Source organism: Archocentrus centrarchus, chromosome 20 (genome assembly GCF_007364275.1).
Source record: "Archocentrus centrarchus isolate MPI-CPG fArcCen1 chromosome 20, fArcCen1, whole genome shotgun sequence".
NCBI classification, from domain to species: domain Eukaryota; kingdom Metazoa; phylum Chordata; class Actinopteri; order Cichliformes; family Cichlidae; genus Archocentrus; species Archocentrus centrarchus.
Genome location: NC_044365.1, coordinates 22,769,534 through 22,783,815, shown reverse-complemented (window position 1 = coordinate 22,783,815; position 14,282 = coordinate 22,769,534). Strand labels below are relative to the sequence as shown.

The 14,282-nt window shown below is 40.5% G+C and overlaps 1 protein-coding gene across 1 annotated transcript in view; it reads left to right on the top strand.

The window, feature by feature from the left end:
* The window catches only part of smchd1 (structural maintenance of chromosomes flexible hinge domain containing 1), a 31,543-nt gene extending 17,561 nt beyond the window's left edge, over nucleotides 1–13,982 (top strand). The window contains exons 22-47 of the mRNA XM_030756405.1: nucleotides 2–74; nucleotides 267–406; nucleotides 592–720; nucleotides 822–1,046; nucleotides 1,265–1,407; nucleotides 1,513–1,598; nucleotides 1,688–1,806; nucleotides 3,972–4,133; nucleotides 4,215–4,343; nucleotides 5,305–5,384; nucleotides 5,485–5,642; nucleotides 5,733–5,848; nucleotides 6,342–6,403; nucleotides 6,860–6,947; nucleotides 7,075–7,206; nucleotides 7,311–7,466; nucleotides 7,555–7,681; nucleotides 8,708–8,827; nucleotides 9,083–9,162; nucleotides 9,266–9,388; nucleotides 9,496–9,677; nucleotides 12,104–12,213; nucleotides 12,729–12,799; nucleotides 13,157–13,325; nucleotides 13,423–13,581; nucleotides 13,657–13,982. Of these exons, the coding sequence (XP_030612265.1) occupies nucleotides 2–74; nucleotides 267–406; nucleotides 592–720; nucleotides 822–1,046; nucleotides 1,265–1,407; nucleotides 1,513–1,598; nucleotides 1,688–1,806; nucleotides 3,972–4,133; nucleotides 4,215–4,343; nucleotides 5,305–5,384; nucleotides 5,485–5,642; nucleotides 5,733–5,848; nucleotides 6,342–6,403; nucleotides 6,860–6,947; nucleotides 7,075–7,206; nucleotides 7,311–7,466; nucleotides 7,555–7,681; nucleotides 8,708–8,827; nucleotides 9,083–9,162; nucleotides 9,266–9,388; nucleotides 9,496–9,677; nucleotides 12,104–12,213; nucleotides 12,729–12,799; nucleotides 13,157–13,325; nucleotides 13,423–13,581; nucleotides 13,657–13,751 (3,234 nt within the window). The 3' untranslated portion in view covers nucleotides 13,752–13,982. The remainder of the gene's footprint in view (nucleotide 1; nucleotides 75–266; nucleotides 407–591; nucleotides 721–821; nucleotides 1,047–1,264; nucleotides 1,408–1,512; nucleotides 1,599–1,687; nucleotides 1,807–3,971; nucleotides 4,134–4,214; nucleotides 4,344–5,304; nucleotides 5,385–5,484; nucleotides 5,643–5,732; nucleotides 5,849–6,341; nucleotides 6,404–6,859; nucleotides 6,948–7,074; nucleotides 7,207–7,310; nucleotides 7,467–7,554; nucleotides 7,682–8,707; nucleotides 8,828–9,082; nucleotides 9,163–9,265; nucleotides 9,389–9,495; nucleotides 9,678–12,103; nucleotides 12,214–12,728; nucleotides 12,800–13,156; nucleotides 13,326–13,422; nucleotides 13,582–13,656) is intronic.
* Nucleotides 13,983–14,282: the final 300 nt, after the last annotated feature.

Genomic DNA, 14,282 nt, shown 5'->3' with positions numbered 1-14,282 from the left:
GAGCTATGAGCTGGAAGTGACCGTGCCTGGCCTGAAAGAGGACACACAATCCATCAAGATCAGTCTTCTTCCTGGTAATGCCACATTTGTTTATGACTTTAGAACAGTTTGTGTACTTGTGTCAGATGTAGATTGTGTCCTTTCAGAAATCTTGATTGTTAAATGCTTTTGGTCTGTGGGAAGAAGTTAGAGCAAGAAGTTGCCGGGCTTAAATCCATCTCCAGGTACTCTGAGACATGATATCTCGATGTTGGCTTGTTTATCAGGCGTTCCAGATTCCCTCCACGTGACACCAGAGGAAACCTCAATCTTGGTAGAGAACGGAAACCCAGTCACGTTTAATGTTGAAATTCACGACGAGGCTGGAAACATCACCGCTAACCCCAAGCAGATCATTCGCTGCGAGGTATGGACATGCATTTGTTTGGAAATCATCAGACATCTCTGTGAAAACTCAGAAAACTCTTGTATTTATTAAAAGAATATTTAGAGTATGTAGGCCATAATTCATCATTTTAAATGTGTTGGACCAACAAAGTTTTGGTTATTTAGATGTTAGAATAAACATGTTTTTTCTTCATACATTTCCAGGTTAAGGGGTTTCCCCCGGTGGTGAGTGACTGCAGCAGCACAGGTGCTGGCCAGCTTGTGACGAAGCCTATTAACCTGACAATAATCAACGGAGAGCAACAAGAGCTCAAAGCTCAATTTGTGATGCCTGTAAGTTAGAAAAAAAGCTTCTGCTCAGTTGAACATTCTCAGCTATTAAAACTTGTTTGTAGTGTCTCTGTCTTCCTTGTTTTTTTTCTTCTTTTTTCTAGAATCACAAAAATGTAGCGCTGGTCATGAAGGAGCTGAAGGTGCTGCCCAGCACGCGGGCGTCTGTGATGGAGCTGTACAGTCAGGATGACGAGAATCTAGTCCTGAGGAACAGTGAAAAGATCGAATGGATCGCCGGAGGACTGCTGGAGAACCTGTTCTACAGGCTGTATGATGAGGCTGGCAGGGAGGTACCGCTCACTGCTGAAATAGCCTCCATGATCAAGGTGTGTAATGAGTAAATATTCATGTGTTTACTCTTATAATAGACTTTTATGAAGGTATTGGATTTTGTAAATGAGAAACCAATGTTTTTCCCTTATGGAAGAATTTCACATGGTTATGATTTAAACAACAGCAATTTCAAAAGAGACATTTATTAGTCATATTTGAGCACTTCTTAGGTTAGGCTAAATTTTCATTATGAACTGTTGTTGTCCTCAAGGTTAACTGGACAGGAGAGGTCTTTCTAGAAGATTTAATCCAGGGGAAGCTGCCTGATGTACAGGTACCTAAACAGGTCAAAGAGGAGCGCTTCTACCAGGTCTCCTATCAAGACCAGAGTGTGTCTGTCTCCTTTACTATTGTGTAAGCCACATACCTATATCAAAGCTTTGATTCAGTGCTTTCGATAGATACAACTCTTATATCTGTACATTGATGAAGACTGTAAAGTTGATGCTTTGTTTGTAGACCTCGTCCAGATGAACCAGCTCGTCTAAAAGTAACTTTACCCCAAGTCACAGTGAAGCTTGGTGAGATCCTCTCTGGAAACATCAGTGAGTATAAATCTGATCATTCAAAATAAATCATGTTTTTTTCTTTCATGATTACACACTACATTAAGTAATATATTGTCCTCGCACAGGCTTGGAGCTCGTGGACCAGTTTGACAATTTAACCAAGCTGCTTACCCCCGCGTCTGTGAACCACACCACGGTGGAAGCTGAGGGTCTGGACAAATCGGCCATCGCCTTCATATGGCAGGTGGGACCAGAGACAAAAGTTAACTCAAAACTTAAATCAAATGTACACTAATGCAATCTTAATACACTGCTAAAAGAAAATGAAGGGAACACTTTTTAATCAGAGTTTAGCATCAAGTCATTGATCAGGTCATTGAAGTAGCAGAGGTTAATCAGTTTCAGCTGCTTTGGTGTTAATGAAATTAACATCAAGTGCACTAGAGGGGCAACAATGAGACAACCCCCAAAACAGGAATGGTTTTAAAGGTGGAGGCCACTGACATTATTTCCTTGCTCATCTTTTCTGACTGTTTTTCATTAGTTTTGCATTTGGCTAGGGTCAGTGTCACTGCTGGTAGCATGAGACAATACGTGGACCCTACAGAGGTTGCACAGATAGTCCAACTGCTCCAGGATGACACATCAATACATGCCAGAAGGTTTTCTGTGTCTCCCAGCACAGTTTCAAGAGCATAGAGGAGATTCAAGGAGACAGGCAGTTACACTAGGAGAGCTGGATAGGGCTGTAGAAGGTTTTTAACCCATCAGCAGGACTGGTATTGTTTCCTTTTTGCAAGGAAGAACAGGAAGAGCGCTGCCAGAGCTACAAAATGACCTCCAGCAGGCCACTGGTGTTGCTACAGGCTAGCGTTAGGGTTATTAGGTATTGGGATGAAATCCTTGGACCCACCGTCAGACCCTATGCTGGTACATTGGGTCCTGGGTTCCTCCTGGTGCATGACCTGGCCTCATGTGATGAGAGTATGCCGGCTCCTGGAGGATGAAGGAATTAACACCATTGACTGGCCTGATCTAAATCCAATAGAACACCTCTGGGACATTATGTTTTGGTCCCTCTGATGCCGCCAGGTTGCACCTCAGACTGTCCAGGAGCTCAGTGATGCCCTGGTCCAGATCTGGGAGGAGAGCCCCAGGACACCATCCATTGTCTCATTAGGAACACGCCCCGACATTGTCAGCGATGCATACAAGCACGTGGGAGTCATACAATTTACTGAGTACCATTTTCGAGTTGCTGTAATGAAATTTTGGCAGACCGGACTAGCCTGCTGCATCATTTTTCTCACTTTGACTCTCAGGGTGTCTTTGAATTCAGCCCTCTGTTGGCTGATCACTTTCATTTCCATCAAACGATGTGGCATCCTTTCATTATCAACACATTACTCAGACCATATCGGTATAGATATCCTGCATCATTTTTTTTTCTGTTTGAGCAATGTTATTTTTGAGCAGTGTTATTATCTGAAATATCTGCGATTTCGCTCATAACAAAGTTGTCTTTATTAAAATGTTAATGTTTCGAGGTTTTTTTGTTTGTTTGTTTTTTTGGTGAAGCTAAAGGTCCAAATATATTTTTCTGGATAACAATCTGAGCCATCAGCCATGTTTTGCATTTGCCCTTTGTCCTGCACTATGACACTATATATCTGCACCACCCAACCATTAAAAAAAAAAGTCTAATCCAGGATGCCTGCATGAGTGAGTGAAGCCATCAAGGTGATAATTCTGAAATTCCACAGATAAGGGAGGATTCCTCCCTGCAAGAAGACAAGGAAACAAAACAGTTTTTCTTCACTGTGTGGATGGCATGAGAAACATTAATTATCTTTTAATGTTTTATGACCAAGGTGTTTTATGCCAAGATGTTTGACCTTCAACCCTTATCAATTTAGAGGTGCTGCCACAAAGCTGGTGCTTTGTTGTACTGGGAGTTAGAAGACCGTCTTCTTCCCAACACTGTTGAAGGACAGCAGGAAGTATGAAGATAATGTTGCTGTTTGTAGAAGTTAATGGACACAGAATTCATACTTAAAGTATTTTACATTTTATCCTGCATTTTAGTTGTTTTTCTGATGAACACTTAAGAAATTTGGTTTTTGATGAAGAATGAATAAAATAACTAAATAAATAAGGCATGTGTGGTAATGACAACTTCCTTACAAGTCTTTAGAATGTATACCAAAGTTATTTGACTAGGAGTTGTAATTGTGTTCTTTATTGTGCCACCAGTGTAAATATTGAATGTGTATTATGTTTCCTTATGACTTACTTTGTATTCGTTTAACTTGATACTGTACTTTATTTAATGACGACTTAATTGAATAATGACTAGTTGTGGTGGTGATCCTCCAAGTTGATAAACCTCTCGACTCTGTGTTTTACCAGGAGAGCAGCTGTTCTGTCCTGGTGACAGGAGTTCGCTTACAGTCAGGACCTCTCGGCCCCAGAGACATGTGCTTCAGCTGCTCTGACTTTGTGGAGCATGTCAGTGTTAAAGTGACTGCTGGACTCCCTGCACAGCTTAAACTCCTCAGTGGACCAGAGCAGGTTTAAAAAAAAAAAAAAAAAGACATATAAATATATAAATAAAGCCAAGGTAAGGTAAACTTATCCTTTTGTGTTTTTCAGCCTTTGCAGGTGCTGAATGGCCACGGCATCGCCAAACCATTTATCGTCCAGTTGTGTGATGAGTGGGGAAACCCTTCTCCAGACCAGAGGGTTGTGGTAGACTTAAGGACTTCACCTCCCGGGCTGAAGGTTAGCTGGAAAAGGAAAGCTGCCAGAGAAAGCATTGTGCATTAAAATTTCTTTGAAAAGATGAGGGATTTGTGGAACAATAAAGTTCTCACAGGCTTCTATGCAGTCCTGTGAAACACACATTCCACGATTAAGTAGCAGTAACCTGAAGTACTTTCTGCATGACTTTATCAACATCTCACTGTGGAGGAATTTTGGTACACTTATCTTTACAACATTATTTTGGTTCATTGAGGTTTGCGGGCATTTGATTATGCATGGCTCACACAGGTCTCACCACAGCATTCTGAGGTCTGGACTTCATGTGATCCAATTTGGGCCGACCTTTAGCTGTCTGAGAGATGGCCTCACTTTTGACTCTAGAATACTTTGTTATGCAGGAGTTCATAGTCAGCTCAATGACTGCAAGGAGCCCAGGTCCTGTGGCTCCACACAAACCCAAATCATCACCTCTCCACCACCATACTTGACAGTTGGTATGAGGTGCCTGTGCTGATACGCTGTATTCTGTTTTGGCACTGTGCATTGTTACCAAATGTCTACACTTTGGTCTCGTCTGTCCAAAGGACACTGTTCCAGAAGTCTGGTGGTTTGTTCAGATGCAACCTTGGAAATCTAAACTGTTCTGCCACATTGTTTTTAGAGAGAAGAGGTTTTTCTCCTGGCAGCTCTTCCAAACAAGCCAATCTTGTTGACTCCCTTTCTAATTGTACATTCATGATCCTTCACATTTAACATGCTAACTGAGGCATGTAGAGTGGAGAACACAGCTGAAGGCCAGCAAACTGCCAAAACTTCAGCTATTATAGAGGTGGTCAACTAAATTAATCAGTTAGCACCTGGCTGCTACTTGGAAACAGTAAGGTTTTCACAGGACTCTATGCAGTCCTGTGAAAACCTTTTTTTACATGACTGTATGAGATGTATACAATGATCTCATTGGACCTTCTTATTGTTTTAGGTGATGACAAAGGTTATTTCACAACCAGTGAATGCAGAAGGGAAAGCCTCATTCTTTGTTAATGGTTTGAGCGGCCCAAAGTAAGTAACATTTTTATTTGTAGTAATGCAGCGTCAGTCTTGATATTTCCACTACTGTAAAGTCACTAGTGGGAATGTTGATAAACTCTTCTTCCACTAGGGGGTACTATCAACTGCTTTTCAAAGGCTCCTTCAACAAAAAACCCATCCCTGGTCCTTCATTGAACCTCACTGTCCTCCCTGATCCCAACAAACCAGTCAGCCTGTCAGTGAAGTACAACACAAGTGCCAAGTTTCTTGCTGGAGGCACCTTCCCAGGTTTGCATTTGTTTTTCTCCCTTTTTTTTTTTTTGGATACTTTTCATCTCTGTTCAGCCAAACTAAGGTCAGCTCTTTGTATCTGTTCAGTTTTTGCAGTGACTGTGGTGTCTGATGAGGGAAGTCCAATTACTACTTTTAATCCAGCTGCTGCCTCCATGTTTGTTTGGAATGGGGCATCATTGACAAAAACCCCTCCAGAAACAGTGAGTGACTAAACGACTGGAGTATCCATGATATACAGTTGTGATCATTACATCATACACTCACCGTAGTCATGATGTAATGGTAATTTGGGGCTTTTAATAATTTCTTTGAACTGTTCTTTTTCTGGGGAGGAATGATTGTACAGCATACATTTTTAATGACTTAAATTTTGGATTTTCTAGAATCCACACATTATGCATATAGGCTCAAATATAACTATCCTTTAAATTAACAAAACTGCTGCCTTTTAACTTCTTGTTAGTGATCGTGAATGACGACAACTGGTAGTTTCTCTTTGTCAGCATCAAAAGGATTTGTTTGACAGCACTCATTGGACTGACCAACACTCAACAATGGGGGAAGCTCAAGGAACTCTGAAGATCTAAGAAGCAGAATTATAGATTTACACAAGTTGAGAAGGTCTCTTTTTTTCTGGCATTAATGTTTCTCTAAAATAATGTTTGATCATATTTTTCACTGTTTCTTGTACAGGCCATTGAGCTGAAGTGTAGCAGACCCATGGAAAATGAAAAGAATGACTGTTTTCACTTCAGGTAACATGGTTTTATATCAGGTCTGTTTCTGTTCTGACTGACTGAGTTCAAGGAGAAGCTCTACATTATGGTGGATTTTCTGACTAAGAGTTGGTTGAGATTGATCCCACTGTACAGTAAATACTTGATGAACGTACTGCAAATAGCTTGTTAGCTTGACCTGAAACGGCGAAAATGGCTAGCCTGACTTTATAAAAATACAGGCAACACATGTTAACTTTAGAGGTGCTTGGACTGTAGACAGATGTTGTTTTGCATGTAAAACCATGCTAATGGTTTTCCTTTGTTTCCACTCTATGCCATCCAGCACTAAGCTAATCACTTGCTTGGAGTAGTTTCACATTTACAGAATACAAGAGGTCTTCATCTTCCCAGCTGACTCGATAAAACAGGTTGTAACTGTGTGTTCCCGAATGTTGGAATACAAAAGTATATTTTTTGTGTATTTCCTTGCAGAGACAAAGAAATCCCGGAGGAAGTTGGAAAGTACACCATACAGTTTTCTCTTCGTGTTAACAAAACTGACGTTTTGTACAGTAATCAGGTTGGTTTGAAAAACGACCGTAAAGCATTTGGAGCTGGGCTTCACATTCTTGTTATTTCTGTTTTATTGGAAAGTAGTTGATTTTTGAGACAAATGACTGACCTCAGTGCTGCTTCCCATCTCTTAGATTCATATAGCTGTGCTGGCCAACCAGCCTGCCAAACTGGGACCTGACTCTCAGCCTCCCACCCCAGTCGTTTCCTACAGTGAGGACATTGCCAGCCGAACCTTGGTTGAGAATCTGACCCTGAGGATAATGGTGAGCTTAAAGTTTATTTATTGTGAAGGAGCAGGGGCTGCCTTAAGTTTTGGCTTTGTAGTTTTGTAGAATTGTAGTTTTGAGATTCCATGATTGATTTCCAGGATTTGTATGGCAACCCAGCGGGACAGGACATGGAAGGGAAGGTGATCATCACTATAAAGTCCTCTAATGGAGAGAGAAACGAAAGCTTCCCTCTGCTTGAAAGAGGAACCAGCAGAGTTCAGATTAACTTGGTGGAGGGGAAGGCCCACATCACTGTGAGTTACCATTCCTCACAGGACTAGCTTTTGTTTATACTTAAGGGCCCCTGAGGGCTTATGATAATTGTTAACTTACTCTCCACAGAGGCTGACTATCAGAGAGAACAGCCCAGGTGACAATGGCAGCACCTACATCCTCCTCTTCAAACCTGAAGTGTCCGCACTTCCCACACCTCTGGCTGCTTTTGAGCTCCCCTTCCATTTTTACAATGGTATGTTATAGACACTGAATGGGAAGTTATTACATGATGCTTGAGATTTGTGGAAATCGAGGCACTACTTTTTGTTTTTGTTTTGTGTATCCCCCCCCTTTTTTTCCTAAAACTAATGGAAGTGAGTAAAATGAACACACATTGATGTTGTTTTTGTTCCTTTGTCAGAAATACAGACACTGTACAGATTGTGATCCAAACTGCAGAAAAACTGTTTGTGTGTTTGCTGATATTTCTTGAGCTGCTTGAAAGATTGCAAAAGTGAATCCATTTCTACTCCTTGCATTTTGCAGCTCTAGCTATACGCTCCATTTCCATGACCACAACTTTATTGACATCTGCACATGAACACGTGACTGAGATGAGAAGGAAAAAAGGATTCGTTCAGGGTGTGAACAGGACCGAGGAGTTACATTACTTTCTAACTTGTTATGCTGGTATCACCATGTTGTCAGCTGGAAACAGCACCAGCAAAAATATAACTGCTCTGGTATTAAATTATGAATTAAACTATGAGATTTATTAACTCGTTAATTGCCATTCAAGATATTCCAGACCACTTTTTTTTTTTTTTTTCCTGTGAGCCAAAAAGCTCAGATTTCACACTGCTCTAAAAACTCTATTTGAGACCCTTTTTTTTTTTCTGTTCTTGACACCGTATGACATCATAGAGAGGGGATATCCCTAATGCAATCATCGCAGGGACGCTGCTCTGGCTCCATCTGTTGTTCAAATCTTCTGTTTACAAGAGGCAGCCAAGAAAGTTTCTTTAAAGACAGCAGAACTAAAATGACTTCATACAGACAGTGGATGAGCTGAGGGGTTAAACATGGATTATTTTGAATCATGAGTCCAAGAATAAAAATTTGATGTTGGAAATGTGGCAGAAATATCAGAGACCATTACATAAACTCCTGAAAAGAGGGGGGAAAAAAAAAAAAAAGCTGAACTCCCTGTAAAGTATGTAGTATTGCTTACACTTGCCTTCTGACATTTGACTGTAATTTCTTCTTTTTTCCATTTTAGATGCACAGAACCAACAAAGAATGTCTGAACTGACCAGGAAAAAAGATGAGCTCAGCAGTGCTATTGAGAGATATGAAGAAACATTTGGTACATACAAGCAGCTCCTTGAGTTGCTGACATGTAAGTTTTGAGTTGTTTTTAAATAAAATGATGCTGTGTTTGTGTGTGTGTGTGTGTGTGTGTGTGTGTGTGTGCGCGCTGGGCCGGTCCGGTGTCCTGCTTGTGTGTTGAACCAGGTCTCACTTGAAATATTTTCATCTCATTGTACTTTTAATTCCTGTCTTTGAGAGATGTAATCACATCTCTGTGATTTATTTTTGTGTCTGCCCATATGTGATTAAATTATCTGCAACTGAAAACATTTTTTCCCCGTAGCTTCTTGCCTGCGTGCCAGTGAAAAAGAGGCTGATCTTAGAAATGAGCTGGCCCGAAGGAAAATCCCACACCCTGTGTCTGTAAGATATGTCCAGACACACTTTACTTCTGCACAGGCCAGGCAGAAATTCAGAACTCATATTATTATTTTACCTGGAAATGACGTTTCTTATGTATTTGTAGACACAACATATTGATAGACTAATGAAAAAGAAGAAAGCTGAAGCTGAAGCAATTCAGAAAATGCCACGAAGAGTGTACTCCATCAGCGACAACTTCAGGGGGCAGGCAGATGTTTTGGGAATGGTAATGCCAATTCTTTTTTTTTTTTTTTTTTTTTTAGAAAAGATTAAATCGTTTTTCAGGATATATTCTGGAGAGATGTGTGTTTATCGTTTAATCTTCGAATGCAGGTTGGCCACCTGGCCCTTGTGCAGGATGATGCTGCTGCGTGGGTCATCTCCTGGCACATCAGGGGTGACATGGACTGTGTCATCACCAGAACAACGGAAGCAGCGCGGCGGATCTTTGATGACACACAGGGCAGGCAGCAGGTCATGGCCCTCGACAGCGTGTTCGTGCCACAAGGAAACAGGTACACTACTGATGGTTTTTTTTTTTCTTTTTTTTAATAAAGCTAACAGTTTACAGTTGTACTTTGCTTGTACTGCACGCTGTATTTTAAGATTGCTGTTGGCGTCTGAGTAGCTTTCCTGATGTGTCATGAAGATGTGCGTGTCCTTTCATTAAAGTCTTTCCTTTTTAAGCCTTTTCCTTCTTCCTTCCCAGTCTTACAACAACAGTAATTTAAAGCTCTCGAGGCAGCTCCATTTTGAACAGGCTGCCTGAAAGTCAGCGAGAATGATGTCAAACAATATGTCGAATGCATGCCTTGAAATCAGGCAAAAAAACCCCCAACATAAATCTGAAAATAAATATTCCTTCACAGTAGCTGTATTTAGTATACAGTGTAACATTTTATAAACAAAAGTGTTCCTTCATTTTAGTTTGCTGTAAAAATAATGGTGACTATAATTCTTAGCACATAGAAGACTCCCCTCCTGCTGCTTTGCGTTGTGGTTGTGTGTACACTGATGAGACTCACTTAAGGACCATACCACAGCTGTTGCAGGTTATAGCCAGTTTAGACAAAGCTAGTGGTTTAATGGCACACCACGGTTTACAATTTCAGATTTTATGTTGTTTATAGTGTTTGTTTCTAACATCAACAGCTGTATTCTGCATTCTGATTTGGTTTTGTTGTGCAAATTGGTTTTAAAATCTGAACACTGCAGCTGCAAGTGACGATTGCTTTCATTGTTAAGGCCGTTTCAGTGTAATTAAAGTTTTTGTCTCTTAATGTGATGATGAAAATGATGAACGTCCGTGTTTGCTTTTGTTCCAAACCAAAAAAAAAAAATGCAAGAGGAGAATAAAAGAAAGCTGAATTTGGGGAGAGCCTGGCATACAGCACTTTGCAAAAGTCTTAAGCCACCCCTCATTTCTTTATATTTTACTTCCAAGAAGCCAGGCTTTCATGTAATTTTTAAGGTTGTCTTGAGCAATAGTTCTGAAGGTCTTTCAAAGTTTTTCTTTGGACATCGGCTGCTTTTTCACTCATTTTCAGTTTTTTTGTACCTGAACATTTTCAGAGGAATGTTTTTATTGTTTAAGCCACCAAACACTGAACTATGAACCATTCAAGCATAAAAAAGCACCTAACTCAAGGGATGATCAGTGTTGTACACATATCAGACAACTTAGCAAAGAACTGTTTTTATATTGTGTCTATAGGCACTTTGTTACTGGCAGCCTGTCACAAAAACATTTAATTTCTTATAGAAAATGCCAAAGATAACACAGTTGGACAGACATAAAATAGTATTTTTGCACCAACAAATCTCTGATTGGCAACGGTGTCATTTCTCAGCATGACAATGATCCCAAACACACTGCCAATGCAGTGAAACCTCCTGGTTAGAAAAACTCACAGTGAAACACTATCCGTCATGGATTGGCCTCCCCAGAGCCCGGACATCAACATTGTTGAAGCAGTGTGGGATCATCTTCACAGAATGGAACAAAAAGCAGCCAACATCTAAAGAAGAGCTTTGAATGTCCTTCAAGAAGCCTGGAGAACTATTCCTGAAGACTGCTTAAAAAAATGACAAGAGAGCTGCCTCAGAGTTCAGGCTGTGCTGAAGAATAAAGGTGGTCACACCAAATATTGACTTTCAGGCTTGTTACAACTATACAAACACTGTTTTTGTTTGCATAGATTTCAGTAAATCACTGCACCTATTTTCCTAGCAGAATGTGAAGAAATAAGAGCCTCAAGATTTTTGCACAGTATTGTACTCAGGCACTGTATTTGTATTAATTTGTTTGGAGTCAAAAAAGGTGACCTCAAAAAAGGTGACCTCACACAGGGTGACACACAACTGAGAGAAGGAATATTGAATACACAATATAATATAGGTTTTTGAACTAATGAAAAATATAAATCTGCATTATTCATCATTTCACCTCTAAACAGAATGTAACAGTAAAATTATTTACACTTAGTTTATCAATCACTTAATTGATTATATGATATGCACAAATATGAGAATTTTCATCTTTTGTTTTTATATCAAAGTGAAATGATTATCTTTGACTCATAACTGTTAGCTTGACATAAGACATGTGACAACACCACACTGGACAGCTGTCATGTCTGGTCTGCACACAAAAAAATCAATGAGTCTTCAAGAGATGGCATGATGTTTGCTGAAGGTTCATTCTGAAAGTCTGCAGATTATTTTTCAGATCATACAGAGATGAATGGGTGTCAGTGTGTGGATCAGCTTTTGTTTACGGCACGAAATGGGAAACTTAAGCATAAACTGAACCTGTACTGTGCATGAATTATAACATAGCAGTGTCCTTTTATCTAAAGTTAAGAAATGGTCGTGTGTGGTTTGATGTTGCCTTTACTTTTGGAGCAAAGTTTCAGAGTATTATGATTTGAATTGCTTACAGACCGCTGCCGCACATAAGAAATGGCTACCCACTCTTTGATCCCCCCGGGAACCCGGTCTACGCCAGAGAGCTGCTGATTTACCGTTATGATCAGGAGAGCTGTGACATCGGTGAGCTGCCTTAAATGGATTTCCCCTGCTCAGTGTAACACTGCCTGTTTGTTTGGTTATTGGAGATTTAAAGAAAGAGTCCATGGTTTCTGTGGTTTTCTAGAGGCTTGCCATCTCATTCTGTGTTTGCTGTTGTTGGAGGGTATTTCCCTTATGCCCCCACCACTCCTGCAAAGATTGGGGTAAATGTTTCCACCTGGGATCCAGCCTCACAGGGTGGAGGGGGTTTCTCTCCGGGGGCGCTGTCGCTGGAGCAGAAATTGGGCCTCTTTCCCAAACTTAAAATGACTGTTTATGTAGTAATTTTCTTTGTCACGGGTAAAAGTTGGTTCTATCTGTTTGGATTTAGAGCATTTATCATTTAAATGTACACTGATTGCCTCTGTCAACCTGATTTACAGTGAAATATGAATATATCTTCTTGCCACTTGATTATGAACGGTTTCAGTAGCAGGAAAAAAAAAAGTTGGTTTTAAATTTGTGCTTTTTTTTTTTTTTTTTTTTTCCCCTCCTAGTGTTTAAAAACATCCTCGGAGATACTATTCTGATTGATGACTTGGACTCTGCAAATAACTACAGAAGGGCGGTGAGTGACTTTGCTGATACAGATGGGCGATATTTGCCTCTTTTTTTTAGAGCTCTTTAGAGCTGGTATGTAATCGAGAACAGGTTCCTTACATTTCCAGTAAAAAAAAAAAAAAGGGGGGGCCAGTGCCAAAGAGTCCAAGTTGGAGCCACTAAACTCATTGGTTATGGGAGCAGCCAAGAAAATCTGATGATTCACAGATGCCCTCTACAGATTCTGAATGCCAGGTTCTCCAACATGTCATATTGTGGGCTGGTTCTTTAATGGAATCAAGGCAGAACTGTCTTTGCACCAACACCGGTGCTGTATTGGTGGAAACTGTGGTCCGTTTTCCTCTAAATAAGCTGTTGCTTACAGGTGGTGCAGAACAGGATGCAATGCCCCACCATACTGACCAGGAAAGGGGAAAGGGTCAGTGGCAGGGGAAAGTTTGGAGGTGCGCAGAACACAGCCCCACCGATGAGCACGTTAAAAATGTTTGGAGCCCCTCTCCCACAGCAGTACCACAGTCTACTGGAACAAATAGGTGACATATCTCATGGACATATTTGAAGCTTGATTTTGTAGCCCTATTGAGTCCGATTATGCTTTAATTTCTGTGTTTTCTTGGGTGTGGTTGGCAGAGCTGCTCCAGCAGTACTTGTCAGCTTTGTTGAAGAAGGAGGAAATGGAAAGGGCGCGAAATGATCACATAAACAAAATGAAGTCTTTGGATGTGCAACAAAAGCAGCAAGAATGGGATGAGAAAAGGAAGCAGCTAAGAGAGATTGAAATCCAACTCGGTATGTTTGCTGAGACAAGCTGTTACTTACTTCATTTTAATTTTGTTGATTTCTAATTGATCTTTGTTCTTGTAGCATCAGCATCAATGAGACCAGTGAAACGAGGCCCTGTGGATGGTGGTCAGCCGTCAAATGTCAGTGCAAAACGAGCAAGGCAGAATTCCACATAAGAGGCTGATTCTGATTGGTACAACCTGATTGTTTAACTATAAGGCAGTTTTTTTGTAATTTTATTTCTTTGTTAACTTTGAGTTGATGTAATGTATTTTATTTTATAGATGCTTTTTGTACATTTTAACACTTTTGTAAAAGTAAAAATAAGCAGCAAAAACTGCTTACGACCCTTCATTGCAGCGCATGCTAAGTCTGCAGAATGTATGCATTAAAAATATTTCCTGAGATCGCTCCTTGTGTCTTTATTTGACTTCTGCAAAATGCAAAACTCGACATTTTACTCGCATACATCTGAGCAGAGCGACAGACAGGCGCACATTTTACGCACGAAGATGCTCACGGTGCCTTTGAAACAAAGTCATCTACCTTTTAAATGTAGATGATCTCTAGTAGACATCCTGATATTATGTACGCCGATGACAATGTTTTCTGCAAAATGAGAGCTAAATCTGGACTTGCGTGTGTATATGTGAGGGTTGGCAAATGGGAGAAAAGGCATCTGTCAGCTTTGGAGGGGGGCCCGAAAC